The sequence below is a fragment of the Misgurnus anguillicaudatus genome, chromosome 12 (assembly GCF_027580225.2).
Source record: "Misgurnus anguillicaudatus chromosome 12, ASM2758022v2, whole genome shotgun sequence".
Classification (NCBI taxonomy): domain Eukaryota; kingdom Metazoa; phylum Chordata; class Actinopteri; order Cypriniformes; family Cobitidae; genus Misgurnus; species Misgurnus anguillicaudatus.
The window spans coordinates 8845022-8862500 of record NC_073348.2 but is presented as its reverse complement, the minus strand read 5'-3'; the positions used below and the strand labels follow the sequence as shown (position 1 = coordinate 8862500).

The 17479-nt window shown below is 40.4% G+C and overlaps 1 protein-coding gene and 1 long non-coding RNA gene across 2 annotated transcripts; one reads left to right on the top strand and one right to left on the bottom strand.

The window, feature by feature from the left end:
- The first annotated feature begins 4187 nt into the window (after positions 1-4187).
- Positions 4188-5379, top strand: LOC141369162 (uncharacterized). The gene is made up of 3 exons (XR_012372729.1): positions 4188-4407; positions 4496-4555; positions 4641-5379. It is a non-coding gene; the product is annotated as an uncharacterized lncRNA (long non-coding RNA).
- A 9871-nt stretch (positions 5380-15250) lies between these two features.
- LOC141369161 (uncharacterized) lies at positions 15251-16945 on the bottom strand. Its single transcript, XM_073874717.1, has 5 exons — positions 16759-16945; positions 16507-16676; positions 16170-16424; positions 15733-16083; positions 15251-15653 (listed from the first exon to the last, which is right to left on the bottom strand). The coding sequence occupies exons 1-5, from the start codon at positions 16922-16924 to the stop codon at positions 15318-15320; spliced, it is 1278 nt and encodes a 425-aa protein (XP_073730818.1). The 5' UTR covers positions 16925-16945; the 3' UTR covers positions 15251-15317.
- Positions 16946-17479: the final 534 nt, after the last annotated feature.

The following is a 17479-nucleotide window of genomic DNA, read 5'->3' as shown; positions in this document are numbered from 1 at the left end:
ACAGGAATTTGCAGCGTGATCGCATTATTTACCTGTAAACAACTAATTCTAATTGCTCTTTGTCTTGTATTTGTCCAATGTTAGATTTTACGTGGCGCTGAAACCCATATCAAGGTACCAAAAAGGATTTGAAAGCAAATCCCTTTGTATGATTTCTATAATTGTTCTCATGGTGATTTCACGTCAAATGCATGTTAGCTCTTGCAGCCGACCGCATGACCTTAAAAATATGATATAAAAATGTAAACTTAATGAAAAACAAATACATTCAATGTTGTGCTACTTTGATGCCTACAGCTTTGTACAACATTACGTTAAACATTACTATTTAATACATTGTAAAATTACATTTCCCAAAAGTCTAAATAAAATCTTTAATTGTTAATAAATAAAAGTAGGCATACGTTCAAAGATCGTAAAAATCAAACATATGCCACAAGGCACATTAAGTCATACTTGCAAGTATAGAAATGGGTTTGAAAAAAATGAAATGCATATAATCGTTTTTCATTTATTTAAATTTATGTTTTATTTATAATTTTAGTTGGATGTACACCCAGATGAAAAGACAACATTGGTTACCATTAAACTTTAAATTATATTTTTAATTAAAGACTACACACCAAATTAAATGTCACTGCCTCAACAATCTTTAAACCAGTGAAAAAAGTAATACTTTTACTGTTGTTATTTTAATTTAACCTTTAATTTAACAAGCAAAAATTATTATTTATATCTATACACATGTAACTGCTCAATTTGTAATTACTTTTTATTTTACACATTTTAAAACACAAAACAAGATTCATTATAATAATAACTTACATTTTTAACAAACCTACTAACTGTTTAATGTTTTAAAAACTCACTTCACAAAACACAACCCAAGAATCACAAATATTTATTATATTAAAAAACACTCTAAATTACAATGACAAATGAAATAAAATTTCTAATAAAAATACAAATTTTTTGTAAGTTCAATGTGCTGATTCCTCTGTCACAGTCATTATGGCCCCCTCAACTGACTCTTCCTCCTGCTCAGAGTTAAAGACATCTGAAAATGAAACATATATTTTAATTACAAAGAGAAATTGCATGCAAGTTCACAATATAAAAACAATACTTTACACTGTAACGAAAAAATCAATTATTTACCATTTCTCAACACGGAACCTTCTTCATGTTCAGGGTTAAGGACATCTAAAAATAAATACATTTTAATTACAATGAAACTTCCATGCATGTCCACAATATAAAACAATATACACTATAAGAAAACATCCATTACATACCGTTTCTCAAAAAATCCTGGGTAGCCCTTGCTGCCTCCAATTCTGTTTCCATATGAACTATCTTATGTTTTGCTTTGGCCAAATCTCTTCGTAACAATTTTATTTCAGAATCCATGCCGCCAAATTTTCTCATCACAAGAACTCCAAGTTCCGTGACCTCCTCCTTGATCCGATTCCTGGGTGTTGTAGAATCCAATGCCGAATACTAATAAAAAAATCATACATAAATCAAACATAAACATTTTGAAAAGAAATCGTTCATTCCCCCAAACACCAAATATCTGAGTAGCCTACTGCTACTAAGCGGAACCTATCTCTCAATCGAGAAAATTCTTCTCCGTCCACACAAGGAATTTTGGTAGGGCTACTGTAAGCCATTTTATCTATTAACAACATTAAACATATTAAAAACAATTGTATTAGCAATTGAATCTGCAATGCCAACTCATTTTCGTATATAGACAAAACATACCTCCACAAACAACGGTTAAACGCAATGGAGTGCGACAAAGGTAATGCAACTTTTACTGACTTTTCCCATGACCCATTTTATACACGCCCATTTTTTCACAGAATCCGTCACATCAAAAGTCTGCGTCAACATCACAGGCAGCAAACTAATCTGGTGCATTTTTAGACCAGAGACCTCTTCTTTCTTCTAAAAGTCTGCCAATTCGAATTAACATCCGCTGCGTCTCCGGCCCTGAGTCCTCTGATGTGTGGGATGAAACACACCTGCAATAAACATTTAACAGACGGATTTATCTAAAGAAATACACCAATATAGTAATTACATTGTTTTTTTTACAAATATGACATTTACACACACACTGTTAAAACTTTTACTATGATCTACTATTTTTTTTTGGGTAAAACATTTTTACACTTATAAATATTAAGTAAATTTGAAAGATGTGAAATCTAGAATATTTCAATAATTATGTGTTTTCCAAACACAATTAAATTCAAAAGATATAATCACAAATAAGAAAACAAAGCAAAATACATTATTAATAAGTCCACGTTAAAAAATTTAGTAGATATCACACTTTAAAAATAGGCTAAATTTACTTAAAATATAGTGTATCATTTTTGCATCCACTTCTTTACGTAAGTTTTACTTTAAATTTTAAGAAATTGCATAAATTCGTTATAATTTCATTTAAAACTTGCTTTAAAAATGGATGCAAAATCGATGCACTATATTTTTAAGTAAAACCCAACCTTTTTTCAGTGCATCAAAGAGCTTAAAGCAATTCAATAGAAATACAAAGTGAAATATACAAAAAAATTGTAAATATCATTAAAAATGTTAAGTAATAGGCCTATAGGTGAAAATTTTATATATAGGTGAAAATAAATGAGTTGAATTTACCAAAAATGTTTCTAATTCACACTAGATCATCAAGTATCAATGATAAACAAAAATAGTACACACTTTATTGACAAGTAAAACACTTGATATTAAGTCTATTACGTGTCTAGCGACAAAGGTTCCAAGCATGCAAATTAAATAAAAACATAAATTAAAAACATTTTAATTTATGCAGCTCATTGTTTTGTAACATTTACCATGCACTGTTTGACATTTTTGGAGGGTGTCACGTTTAATGTCAACTTAATGTCATCTGTTTTAATTGTGTCAATAAAATAACGAGTGTAGTACAATTATTTGTTCATTATTTATAATTAATGGTCCAGTATGAATTAAAATCCCTTTAAGTAAAATCAACTAATTTATTTATTTAAATAATATTAACAAAATATTTACTTTTTTGTAGAATTCACAAATTTTCTATTGCATTGCTTTAAGTTCTTTGATGATATAAAATGTTTTTTTAAGTGGACTACATTATTAAAGACAGTTACTTTGCTTTATTATTGTCTTCTCAATTTAATGGTTTTTCCAAACGTATAATTATTGAAATATACTAGATTTTACAGCTTTCAAATTTCTTTAATGTTTTATACGTGTTAACATGTTTCATTTAAAAAAAAAATTAGATTATAGTAAAAGTTTTAACAGTGTAAATGTTATATTTGTAAAAACTATATATTTGCTGCATTAGTGTATTGATTTGGATGAAACTGTTTGCTAAATGACTAAATGTTTATAGGTATATCAGAGGCAACCGATGACTCAGGGTGGAAGATACACCAGAATCGCTAGACGCCGTCATTGCACCAAGCTTTGATTTTACACATCTGATCACGACTCTTTGATGAATGCACGGTGGGAACCTCTCTCTCTAGACGCGCCGTCATTGCGCCAAGCTTTGATTTTACACATCTGATCGCGACTCTTTGATGAGTGCATGGTGGGAACCTGTCTCGCTGGACGCGCCGTCATTGCGCCAAGGTTTGAATCACTCATGTCATCTTGACTCTCTGATGACGATAAGACAGATGAATTCAAAGTTTGGCGCAGAGACGGCAATCTAGCAAGAGAGCTTGCGAGTACATAAAATGAAAACATAGAAGACATAAAGCCAAGAGAACAGCCTAAGCATTTTTAATATACATTCTACAACACATCGACAATGTTTACAAATAGCGAACGGAATCCAAAATACCTTTTCCATGGTAGAATCGCTCTGCGTGCGCACTTAGTGAAAACAATACGGATTAATGCTTATTTTATACAAATCCGATGTAAACAACGGAAAAATATCTATATTTCTCATATGTAATAAATAAGTGTATATACATAACCTTTATAATGACATAAGCCTATGGCATAACAAATTTATTAAAAAATGTAATAAACTTTTTAAACAAAAAACAACTGGACGGCTCACAAGGCCAATTTTTTCCTTAACAAAATGTTTTTTTTTTAACTACACGCAACACTACTAATACACATTTATACAAAATGCTACAGTTACAGAAATCAACTCATAACAATACAGTTCCATGTTTTTTTTTTTTTTTTACAAAACACCACTATAATACAACACCATTACAACACTAACTCCTCGACAAAGCTCCACCCCTCTCCTACTTCAGCCACTGCTACTCTAATCATCACAAATTTCCACCCATAATTTCAACAAAACCAACGCTCTTGAAACATCATACTACTCTGATATCACTGGAACTATGACGCTACAAGGTAGGCAAAACATATACAGTATGCACTACTACAAATAGTTGCTTTTAAAAAAATTACATTAATAATATACTTTCTGGTCTCGCTTTAGATAACAGCCACATCTCTTTCACAACTACAATCAACAACAGAACATTCTTAATACCTCGAGGTAAAATGACCGTAAAACCAACCCACATACATACATTTTTCAATATTTAAGCTTACAACAATAAAACTTTTTTTTTATATCGCAGACCTTCAAGTCTGCATTCTAACAGATTCAATGTGTCGAGATATTAGCGACTTTTTGAAACCAGCTCACTGCTATGTTCATCCTGGGACCACTCTTCAACGATCAACCAGTCAACACGTGAGGCACTTTCACAGTCTTCGCAAAAAAACTATTTTACTAATCCACATAGGAACCAATGACATCGCAAATGGAGCAACACCAACGGTCTTCCTACAAAGAATGCAAACACTCTTAAACACAATCTCGGAAGTAAATCATCAAGTGATCTATTTTGCAATCAGTGCTATATTACCACGAATGACAGACGACAGCGCTACAAAATCTACAATCAAACAGTGCAACAACATGATGAAACACTGGGCTTCACAAACCAACAACATCGTGTTTCTGAATACCTCTAAAATTTTTCTGAAAAATGGGAAAATTGTGAACTGTTTCTACAAACACGACGGTCTTCACTTAAATCAACAAGGAAAAAGAAAACTTTTTACTTACTTTCAACATTTCCTTTGGAATTTTTGCCACTTCAAAATATCGCCACACTTTTCTTGAACAAACTCATTGGCCGGACTTTTCACAGATGTGTTTTTCATTAAAAATGTCCTGCCTAAACAATTACGTTTACATTTTTATAATAAACCTATAATATATGCTTACATGAAATATCTACGTAAAAAGAAATGTTTATATAGAACTATTTCATTCTAAGTGTATTGCTGCATATCACTTTTCATTAAATACCGCTTTACAACCTTACTGATATTACTTCCACAATGTCATATTGCTACTCGTGTTATCCAGTTCATAATAAGCTATTTATATACATTATGGTGTAGGCCTATTGGTGAACTTACATGTTTTAATGCATTAAATGTCACTTTTACTCTCCTGTCAATTACCAAAATATTATAATAAACACCATATATTTCAGTGAATACCATTACAAAATGTATTAAATATTTTTCATTATAAATCATTAAAAGCTCATAGAAGGTATCTTCGTGATGTTTTAATTTGTTTGCTAGTCTGTATGAATACATAATTTATATAAAAAATGTGCCGTCTAAAATAAGATTAGAATCCCCGAGTTTAACCCATTTTATATATATATATATATATATATATATTATATATATATATATATATATATATATATATATATATATATATATATATATATAAAATGGGTTAAACTCGGGAAATAAATAAGTTTAAGTAACTTGTAAGTTTAGATAACATAATTATAAAACCAGCAAATTATTGCAAACACATATGGTACAAAGCATGATTATTTATTTAGATTTCAGAATGAGCACGTTATTCATTAATACAAAATATGTGCAGTCTGTCTGCTGATCTTATACAGTAATGAAGATGAATGTATAATAACTAATTAAAAATGAAAATGTACAACTTTCAGTAAAAACTATGTACATGCTTAGGACGTTCGTTTTGTAATAATGTACAGGGTAACTTCAGATATAAAAACGAAAACTAGTAAAGTGATGTTTTATCATTAAAATCTGATAACGTCCATTGATTTAATAAAATATTCCTCCAAGGATTTTCATGCGATTGACACCAAAAGTGGTCAACATGATGCTGAGACATTGTAGATGATAAATTGCGAAGGGATTTTTGATATCTCGAACGCTGTTCCCATGGCAACGCCCCAAACTTTACTTTTATTTCAGGCATATTTAGGGCTCTTGGCGTGGTTAGATTAACCTAAAAGTTAACACACATCAGAGTTGTCGGCTGTTAAGTGTGGACAAAAAGGTCAGACATAGGCGTGTCTCTTAAGTGGCTCACTAGCGCCCCCTTTGTCTAAAATGTGGGGTTTCTGTTACCTACAGTCCCCAAATGGGTCAGGAACAACATAAAATAGTCCACTGATATTTACCCACTTGATGCACTTGCCCACCGTGCATCGTTTTCTCTGAGACACCGTGTAGCGGTAAATAAACGTGCGAGGGCCCGCCATCGCTGCTTGCAGCTATATTTTTTATTATTTTTTTTTTTTTTTTTTTTTTTTTATTATTTTTTTCAACACTTTTGGGAATTTTGAGTGCCTTAACATACTCGAAAACTCTTGAAATTTGGCACAGACGTCAGAGTCGTCCGTCATCGCAGAAAACCAAAGGCTGGAACACGGGCGTGGCAGGGGGGCTCTGTAGCGCCCCCTGTAAGGAAAAAAAAAACATTGGTGCACAGATCGGACAAACATGTACGCACATGTACGAAAGTTGGTACGCATATAGATCTCATCGACCCGAACAACTTTCGTACTCTAACATATTAGCTCTGCCCAACAGGAAGTCGGCCATTTTGGATTGTTCAAAAAATGCATGTGTTGAACTTTTAAATACTCCTCCTAGAGGATGAATGCGATTGACACCAAAAGTGGTGAACATGATGTCGAGACATTGTACTTGCTAAATTGCGAAGGGATTTTTGATATCTCGAACGGTTCCGCCATGGCGAAGCGATGAATTCATAGCGAATGCAGAGAAACAGGAAGTGTCTAATATATGAGGCAAAAAATATCTTATTGTGATGCCATGCGGGATGTTTGTTCGTCTAAAGATTCCGATCGCATCGATGTGCCTATTGTGACTCCCGGGTATAGCGCCACCACCAGGCGCCAGGAAGTGTGTCAGTCACAAAGGTGATTTTTTTTCACAGTTCCATGCAATGTTCTTTTAAATACTCCTTCTAGGATTTTCATGCGATTGTTACCAAAAGTGGTCAACATGATGCCGAGACATTGTAGATGATAAATTGCGAAGGGATTTTTGATATCTCAAAAGCTGTTCCCATGGCAACACGTCAAACTTTACTTTCATTTTAAAGGCATATTTAAGCCTTTTAGTTGCATGCAGTTAACTTTTAAATACTCGTCCTAGGATTTTCATGCGTTTGACACGAGAAGTGGTCGTCATGATGCCGAGACATTGTAGATGATAAATTGTGAAGGGATTTTTGATATCTCAAACGCTGTTCCCATGGCAACCTGTCAAACTTTACTTTCGTTTTTAAGGCATATTTAAACCTTACATCTGCATGCGGAAACTTTTAAATACTCCTCCTGAGGAAATAATGTGATTGACTCCAGAAGTGGTCAACATAATGGTGAGACATTGTAGATGATAAATTGCGTAGGAATTTTTGATATCTCAAACGCTGTTCCCATGGCAACGCATCAAACTTTGCTTTCACTTTCCAGCATATTTAAGGCTGACTGTTACATGCTGTGACCCTTTAAATACTCCTCGTATGCGATTCATGCGATTGACACGAGAAGTGGTCAACATGATGCCGAGACATTGTAGATGATAAATTGCGAAGGAATTTTTGACATCTCGAACGCTGTTCCCATGGCAACGCGTCAAACGTTACTTTAATTTCAGGCATGTTTAAGGCTCTTGGCGTGCTTAGTTGAACTTTAAATTTGGCACACACATGAGAGTTTTCGACTGTTAAGTGTTGACAAAAACGTCAGATAAAGGCGTGTCTATTTAGTGGCTGACTAGCACCCCCGTTTGTCTAAAATATGGGGTCTCTTTTACCTACAGTACCTAAATGGGTCAGTAGCCACATGAAATAGTCCACTGATATTTACCCACTTGATGCACATGCCCACCGTGCATCGTTTTCTCGGAGGCACCGTGTAGCGGTAAAAAAACGTGCGAGGGCCCGCCATTGCTGCTTGCAGCTATATTTATTTTTATTATTATTATTTTTTTTTTTTTTTTTTACGTTTCGGGGCAATTTGGGGGCCTTAACATACTCAAAAACTCTTGAAATTTTGCACAGACGTCAGAGTCATTGGCCATCAGGTTTGGGCAAAGGCTGGACCACGGGCGTGGCAAGGGAGCTCTGTAGCGCCCCCTGTAATGCAAAAACAAACATTGGGGCACAGATCGGGCAAAAATGTACGCAAATGTACGAGAGTTGGTACGCATATAGATCTCATCGACCCGAACAACTTTCGCACTCTAACATTTAAGCTCCGCCCAACAGGATGTCGGCTATTTTGGATTGTTTCAAAAATGCATGTGGTGAACTTTTAAATACTCCTCCTAGAGGATTCATGGGATTGACACCAAACGTGGTGATCATGATGTTGAGACATTGTACTTGCTAAATTGCGAAGGGATTTTTGATATCTCGAACGGTGCCACCGTGGCGAGTCAACAAAGTTGTGGCAAAATCAGAGAAACAGGAAGTGTCTAATATCTAAGGCAAAAAAGTTCTTATTGTGATGCCAAGCGGGGTGTTTGTTCGCCTGAAGATTCCAATCGCATCGATGTGCTTATTGTGAGTCTCGGGTATAGCGCCACCACCAGGCGCCAGGAAGTGTGTCAGTCACAAAGGTGGATTTTTTTGACTGTTCCATCCGATGTTCTTTTAAATACTCCTTCTAGGATATTCATGCGATTGACACCAAAAGTGGTCAACATGATGCTAAGACATTGTAGATGATAAATTGCGAAGGGATTTTTGATATCTCAAACGCTGTTCCCATGGCAACGCGTCAAACTTTTTACTTTCATTTTAAAGGCTTATTTAAGCCTGACAGTTGCATGCAATGTTCTTTTAAATACTCCTTCTAGGGAAATAATGCGATTCACACCAGAAGTTGTCAACATGATGCTGAGACATTGTAGACGCTAAATTGCGATGGGATTTTTGATATCTCGAACGCTGTTCCCATGGCAACGCCCCAAACTTGACTTTTATTTCAGGCATATTTAGGGCTCTTGGCGTGCTTAGATTAACCTAAAAGTCGGCACACACATCAGAGTTGTCGGCTGTTAAGTGTGCACAAACAGGTCAGACATAGGCGTGTCTCTTAAGTGGCTCACTAGCGCCCCCGTTTGTCTAAAATATGGGGTTTCTTTTACCTACAGTCCCCAAATGGCTCAGTAGCAACATTAAATAGCCCACTGATATTTACCCACTTGATGCCCTTGCCCACCGTGCATCGTTTTCTCGGACGCACCGTGTAGCGGTAAAAAAACGTGCGAGGGCCCGCCATTGCTGCTTGCAGCTATATTTATTTGTTAATTCCTTTGGATTCTCTTTGCTAACGATTGTATTAATTAATAAAAAATGCTGGTATTCGAATAAAGCTATTTTACTTAAGTGTTGTTTGATTACTTGGAATTTATTGTTTTCAAAACCAGAAATGAAGACAAGTCAGTCATTTATCAGAAGAACATTTATTTATAAAAAAAAACACACAACACAATGAACACATTTAAATGACACGCAAACACAGAACATTTGAACAACATTTGAACAACATTTGAACATTCTATTCTACTTTCGGGCCTTATCCAAGGCCCGCCTCACGCCCGAGACCCTGCATATTTTGTTTCGGCTCAACGGGCTCAGGGTGGGCTTGACCGGCGTCAGCACCACCACCGGTCTCTTGGCGGCCCTCTTGGGCCGGCTCAGTAGGCCCAGCGGCGGTGCGGCCTGCTCCGGTTCCGCCTGCCCGGCAGGCCCATCGACACCCAAGACCGGCGGGCAGACCTCATTCTGCGTGTCAGGATCGTCTGAAACGACACATAAATGTATATAGTTGATTAGCTTAACTTGCTGTGTCTTGAAAGACAACGGAGCAAAGTTCAGCCATAGTACACCTACCAGAGGGTTCATCAAGTGTGACGAGAGGCACCTCCGGGTTGCTGGCCTCAAGCTCACGGAGCCTCTCCATGGTGATCTCCCACTGGAAATGCCGGACAGTCCTCTTGAGCTCCTTGTCCTAGGAGACGAAACGTGTTTAAAACCGGTTCGTAGAGATTTACTAGCTATCGACATGTTGACAAAGAAAGTTTAACGGTCGACACTCACCGACAGATCCTTGTGGGAGTTTGCGAAGTGTGGCCGGATGTATTTGACCGACCGGCCACACAACGGGCACGGCCGGAAAGGCTCCGTGACCTTCCTCAGGGAAAAGCGGACCCAAAGGTGCCTTTCCCTGAGGTTAAGGATGCCATGGGATACCCGGAGGTGTTGCCTCATGTTGGCCCGGGGTTTGTGGCAAAAGGGGCACTTCACAGGAGCCATGTTTCTGAAACGACACACAAGAAAGAGGACATGAATAACAAATAACAGACTTTAATAGAGCCAAACGTGTGCGTAATGCAACAGGCACCGAGATATTACAGCATATTGATGAGAAAAGCACAGGTCAGAGGTTACAGTAGCACTACAAGGCCTGCTTGTTGCATTAAAACAATGTAAACACGAGTCTCAGACAGTAAACTTTAATGTAAAGTGACATTGATAGAGCTAAACGTGTGCATAATGCAACGGGCACCAAGATATAACAGCATATTGATGAGAAAAGCACAGGTCAGAGTTTACAGTAGCACTACAAGGCCTGCTTTTTGCATTAAAACAATGTAAACACGAGTCTCAGACAGTAAACTTTAATGTAAAGTGACATTGATAGAGCTAAACGTGTGCATAATGCAACCGGCACCAATATATAACAGCATATTGATGAGAAAAGCACAGGTCAGAGTTTACAGTAGCACTACAAGGCCTGCTTTTTGCATTAAAACAATGTAAACACGAGTCTCAGACAGTAAACTTTAATGTAAAGTGACATTGATAGAGCTAAACGTGTGCATAATGCAACGGGCACCAAGAAATTACTGTTTTTTCCATAAGACGAGCATAGGTCAGAGGTTAAATCAATCAATCAACTCATGTTTAATGCAATAGGTAGGCCCTGGTATTAAAAGGTGCGTCACAGACGCTGGACTGTGACTTTACGTGACGTTAAACAGATAATTACTTAATAAATCACTATCTACGCATTAACGAGACATGTCGGCTCTCGTATTACAACTTTGCACATATCCAATTAAAAAAAATCAATTGACACAATCACTTGTTAAAAGTTTCAAATCGTCAAATCAAAACATAATTAAACTTACTCATTAAATCGATCATCTGTTGATATATGAGTCATTAATCAGCTGTAGTCAATATATATATAGGGATTTCCGAAATTCCCGTCAAGTCCTACGTAGAGAGTACAGTAGCCAATGGGATTCGTTTACCTTTTGAAGTCGTTGTTTTATTTTTACTTGTTTTTCTCAAACTAATAAAGTTAATTTACATCATTCGAGATCAACGTTACGTTTCGTTAAGTTGTCTTTGTGTTGAAATTAATTGTTCACAGGCGCTGTTCACTTCCTGGTTTGTGTTTACATATTTATAAACGATGTAATAATATTTTAATTTAATTTTGACCTTATTCCGTTTAGTTTCTCGTGACGTTACGACGTTTAGATCATAATTTAAGTTACGTTTATCATTAATTATTTACTCGGCGGCGGTTACTTCCGGGTTTGAGTTTACGTGTTTATAAACGTAATAATAATTATTTAATTCTATTTTGACCTTATTTCATCTAGTTTCTCGTTACCTTACGCTGTTTCGATCACATTTTAAGTTACGTTTATAGTTTATTAATTTCTAGGGCCGTTCACTTCCGGTTTTCAGTTTCGCTCTGTTTTAACTTTATTCTATCCAATATTTTGACCTTATTTATTTTCCTTTGGCCAAACGATGATTCCCTTTCGCTATAGATTAATGTTTAAGTTTTATCTATTTGTTTTAAGTGTTTTTAATAAATTGTTTTAATAAATTGTTTAATAATTGTTTCATGTTAGTTATTATTTGTTAATTCCTTTGGATTCTCTTTGCTAACGATTGTATTAATTAATAAAAAATGCTGGTATTCGAATAAAGCTATTTTACTTAAGTGTTGTTTGATTACTTGGAATTTATTGTTGTCAAAACCAGAAATGAAGACAAGTCAGTCATTTATCAGAAGAACATTTATTTATAAAAAAAACACACAACACAATGAACACATTAAATGACATACATTTTTGGGAGTAATAATAGATGATAAACTTTGTTGGAAGCCACATATTCAATATATTAAGACTAAAATATTCAAATTAATTGCCATACTGTATAAAACCAATTACCTATTAAATCAACGCTCATTGTATACATTATACTGTTCCTTCATAATGCCATACATTACTTACTGTTTGGAAGTGTGGGGGAACACTTACAAAACGAACACTGAACCTATTTTTATTCTTCAAAAAAGAGCCTTAAGAATTGTAAATAAAACCACTTATAGAGCATCAACTAATCCATTTTTTATTAAATTAAAAGTTCTAAAATTTAGAGATATGGTTGCGTTTAAAACTGCACAAATTATGTACAAAGTAAAAAATCATCAGCTATCGAACAGTATCCAAGGGCTGTTTCAAATGAGAGATAGCAAGCATAACTTAAGAGGAGAGTCAGTTTTTCAAAAGAAACATATTAGAACAAATGCCAAATATCACTGTGTTACAACTAAAGGAGTTAATGTATGGAATAGCTGCAGTGACAAGATGAAATCATGTACAACAATTAGTAAATTCAAGAGATTATTTAAAAATCATGTATTGAATGGCTATAAAAAGGACTTGAGGTTATAGCATGGTATATTGAAAGAAATGAAAATAGTGTTGTAGGTGTGTATGCATGTTTGCATCTGTCTGTGGTCTATGTATGTATGGGTATATGTGAGCTGTAGGTAGGTAGATATGAGGTGAATATTTATGTAAATAAGAATTGTGTGGAATCCTTGTGTATTTATCTAATTGATAAAACCAGAGAAAGGGGGTGGGATTTGAAAAGTTTATGAACTTCTTCCTACTCCTTTTGAACATGGGAATATATTTGTGTTTTGGAATTAGTTATTATTTATAATAATTTTGGTTGAAAATGCTGAGAAGTATTTATCCTTATTTATCTGTCATTTTTATTTTTATATTTTTTTTGTTTGTTTTGCATGTATGTATACACAGTATAAATACTTTATTATTATATATATGTATATTTTTGTATTTTTTATTACATGTTCAAATAAACTTATTATTATTATTATTATTATTATTATTATTATTATTAAATGACACGCAAACACAGAACATTTGAACAACATTTGAACAACATTTGAACAACATTTGAACATTCTATTCTACTTTCGGGCCTTATCCAAAGCCCGCCTCACGCCCGAGACCCTGCATATTTTGTTTCGGCTCAACGGGCTCAGGGTGGGCTTGACCGGCGTCAGCACCACCACCGGTCTCTTGGCGGCCCTCTTGGGCCGGCTCAGTAGGCCCAGCGGCGGTGCGGCCTGCTCCGGTTCCGCCTGCCCGGGGTCGGCCTGCTCGGGGTCGTGGACCGCCGGCGAAGCCGGTTCCGCGGAGGGGGCGGAGAGTTTGCTGGGCGTCCGAACCGGGGACGCCCGACGGAGGACGAGGAGGAGGAGTCCGGGCTCTCTTCTTTTTCCCCCGGGTACTTTTCCAAGCTCTGAAACACAAGAAGGAGAAAGAAATTAGCATCGACGCAAGCCAAACGCGGTCGCTTAAGAGCTACGAAGGAAACTCACAGGGGGAGAGTCGAGGCTGGACACCCCGGACTCCTGAAACGGCACCGCCTCGCTTTCTTCCTCCGGACTGGAGGTGGGCGGCGAGGAGGGCGGGGACTCGTCCCTCCGTCTTTGGGGGCTCCCCGGCCGTGCTTTGTCTTGCGCTTTCTCTTGCCCTGCCCCTCTTCCTCGGCGGCCGGCTTCGCTGGCGAGACCTCCTCCCCCACCAACGCCCCCTCGAAGAGCCGACGGTGCTCCACGGCCTGCTTGACGTTCAGGTTCATAGCATAGAACCTGTCGGCCGTGGAGGTGTCGTGGCACATGAACTTCGACACTTTCTCCCGGTCGGCCTTCGAGTGGGTGTTACGGGCCTGCGAAAGAGAGAAGAACACAAAGGGTCAGTCGCGAGCGTACGTACAAACGAAATCTAACGATATCACGTGTGTCCGGCGCTTACGTGGGTGGCGATGGAGGTCCTCACGTCCATGAACGTGGGTTTCCCCGGCAGGCCCATCGACACCCAAGCCCCCTGAAAGTAGTTATTCAAGTTCTTACAGGGGTTGGGTGTCGATGTGTAAAAGAACAAGCGGGCGTCCGGCCCGCCGACCAGCCGGTCGCGCAGCGCCAGGAACCGCCAAAACCATCCGTACTCCTCGGCGGTCAGGGACAGCTGCGCCGGGCCGAACGCCCGGTTCGTCTTGTGTAGAGAGATCTGCGAGAGAGAAAAGAGAGAGAGAGTTAGGTCGTGCCAGGCGCGACGATTTCCTATCTACGCTCGGGGGTAAAACGCTTACGTTTATGAGGTAGTCCCCCGTGCTAGGCGACTTGACGGCCCCCTCCACCTCCCGGATGGTTAGGTTCTGAAAAAACCCCAGCCGGTGCCCGTAAATGGAGGCGTAGTAGGCCGTCAAGTAGCCATAGAACGAGAACTGAGTCTTTTGCTGGAGGTCGTTCTCGAGCTGGTCTGTGGATACAAGAGCACACCTGAGTAAAACAGAGACACGAAACCGGACACAACGGCAAAACCGACAGCGACTTCGACCTACCCAGGACCTCCGGTATGCGTTTCTTGGCCTCCGAGAGGCATTGACGGAGCACCGCCTTGGGGATGACGCGGCCCTCTTTGGCCTGCTTCACCCCAATTTGGTGCATGACAACACCTCTACGGAGGCCCTTCAGCAGGGCATTTGAACAACATTTGAACATTCTATTCTACTTTCGGGCCTTATCCAAGGCCCGCCTCACGCCCGAGACCCTGCATATTTTGTTTCGGCTCAACGGGCTCAGGGTGGGCTTGACCGGCGTCAGCACCACCACCGGTCTCTTGGCGGCCCTCTTGGGCCGGCTCAGTAGGCCCAGCGGCGGTGCGGCCTGCTCCGGTTCCGCCTGCCTGGGGTCGGCCTGCTCGGGGTCGTGGACCGCCGGCGAAGCCGGTTCCGCGGAGGGGGCGGAGAGTTTGCTGGGCGTCCGAACCGGGGACGCCCCGACGGAGGACGAGGAGGAGGAGTCCGGGCTCTCTTCTTTTTCCCCCGGGTACTTTTCCAAGCTCTGAAACACAAGAAGGAGAAAGAAATTAGCATCGACGCAAGCCAAACGCGGTCGCTTAAGAGCTACGAAGGAAACTCACAGGGGGAGAGTCGAGGCTGGACACCCCGGACTCCTGAAACGGCACCGCCTCGCTTTCTTCCTCCGGACTGGAGGTGGGCGGCGAGGAGGGCGGGGACTCGTCCCTCCGTCTTTTGGGGGCTCCCCGGCCGTGCTTTGTCTTGCGCTTTCTCTTGCCCTGCCCCTCTTCCTCGGCGGCCGGCTTCGCTGGCGAGACCTCCTCCCCCACCAACGCCCCCTCGAAGAGCCGACGGTGCTCCACGGCCTGCTTGACGTTCAGGTTCATAGCATAGAACCTGTCGGCCGTGGAGGTGTCGTGGCACATGAACTTCGACACTTTCTCCCGGTCGGCCTTCGAGTGGGTGTTACGGGCCTGCGAAAGAGAGAAGAACACAAAGGGTCAGTCGCGAGCGTACGTACAAACGAAATCTAACGATATCACGTGTGTCCGGCGCTTACGTGGGTGGCGATGGAGGTCCTCACGTCCATGAACGTGGGTTTCCCCGGCAGGCCCATCGACACCCAAGCCCCCTGAAAGTAGTTATTCAAGTTCTTACAGGGGTTGGGTGTCGATGTGTAAAAGAACAAGCGGGCGTCCGGCCCGCCGACCAGCCGGTCGCGCAGCGCCAGGAACCGCCAAAACCATCCGTACTCCTCGGCGGTCAGGGACAGCTGCGCCGGGCCGAACGCCCGGTTCGTCTTGTGTAGAGAGATCTGCGAGAGAGAAAAGAGAGAGAGAGTTAGGTCGTGCCAGGCGCGACGATTTCCTATCTACGCTCGGGGGTAAAACGCTTACGTTTATGAGGTAGTCCCCCGTGCTAGGCGACTTGACGGCCCCCTCCACCTCCCGGATGGTTAGGTTCTGAAAAAACCCCAGCCGGTGCCCGTAAATGGAGGCGTAGTAGGCCGTCAAGTAGCCATAGAACGAGAACTGAGTCTTTTGCTGGAGGTCGTTCTCGAGCTGGTCTGTGGATACAAGAGCACACCTGAGTAAAACAGAGACACGAAACCGGACACAACGGCAAAACCGACAGCGACTTCGACCTACCCAGGACCTCCGGTATGCGTTTCTTGGCCTCCGAGAGGCATTGACGGAGCACCGCCTTGGGGATGACGCGGCCCTCTTTGGCCTGCTTCACCCCAATTTGGTGCATGACAACACCTCTACGGAGGCCCTTCAGCAGGGCCCTGACCTCCCGCCTGATCCCCAGCATGGATTTCTTGGACAGGCGGGAGGTCGGCGAAGGGGTCTCATGGAACTGGGCCACGTTGTTCAGGTAGTGGTTCAAGGTGGTCTCGGTCATTTTGGACGCCCTGAGATTTGTCACCCACCTGCGGACACACACAAAGAGAAACGAGAGTTAACAGCGCCCCGCCGGCGTCAAAACGACAGCAGAAAGACAACAAGGACCGAAACTTACGTCCTCATCCTCTCAGGGTCGTCCATGAACCGCAACGTGGCCAGCCTGCTCTTCCTCTCCGCCATGTAGGCCACGAAGGCCCTGATGCGGAAGATTTTGCTTGTCACGTTGTCCCTCAGCTTCCGGCTGGGTTCCGGCCCCTCGTGATGCCTCCTGAACTCCGCCAGGAGCTCGTCTAGAGAGAGAGAGAGAGAGAGAGAGAGAGGGAGATAAACATTAGCATTATAGACTATCGACAGTAGGAGGTCGCTGGGAATAAAGACCGCTACTCACTAAGGGCGACCTAGTCCGGGCCTTTCCAACGAACCCTCACTCGAGTGCCTACGACCTTCTCGGGCCGAGAAATAG

What these genes read in the sequence shown, in the direction of transcription:
- LOC141369161 (XM_073874717.1), bottom strand. Translation starts at nt 16,924, where the DNA reads ATGCTGGGGATCAGGCGGGAGGTCAGGGCCCTGCTGAAGGGCCTCCGT. An exon ending in CGGGGGACTACCTCATAAAC is followed by an intron (nt 16,425 to 16,506) that starts GTAAGCGTTTTA and finishes TCTCTCTCGCAG; the next exon opens with ATCTCTCTACACAAGACGAA. An exon ending in CCAGCCTCGACTCTCCCCCT is followed by an intron (nt 15,654 to 15,732) that starts GTGAGTTTCCTT and finishes CTTGTGTTTCAG; the next exon opens with AGCTTGGAAAAGTACCCGGG.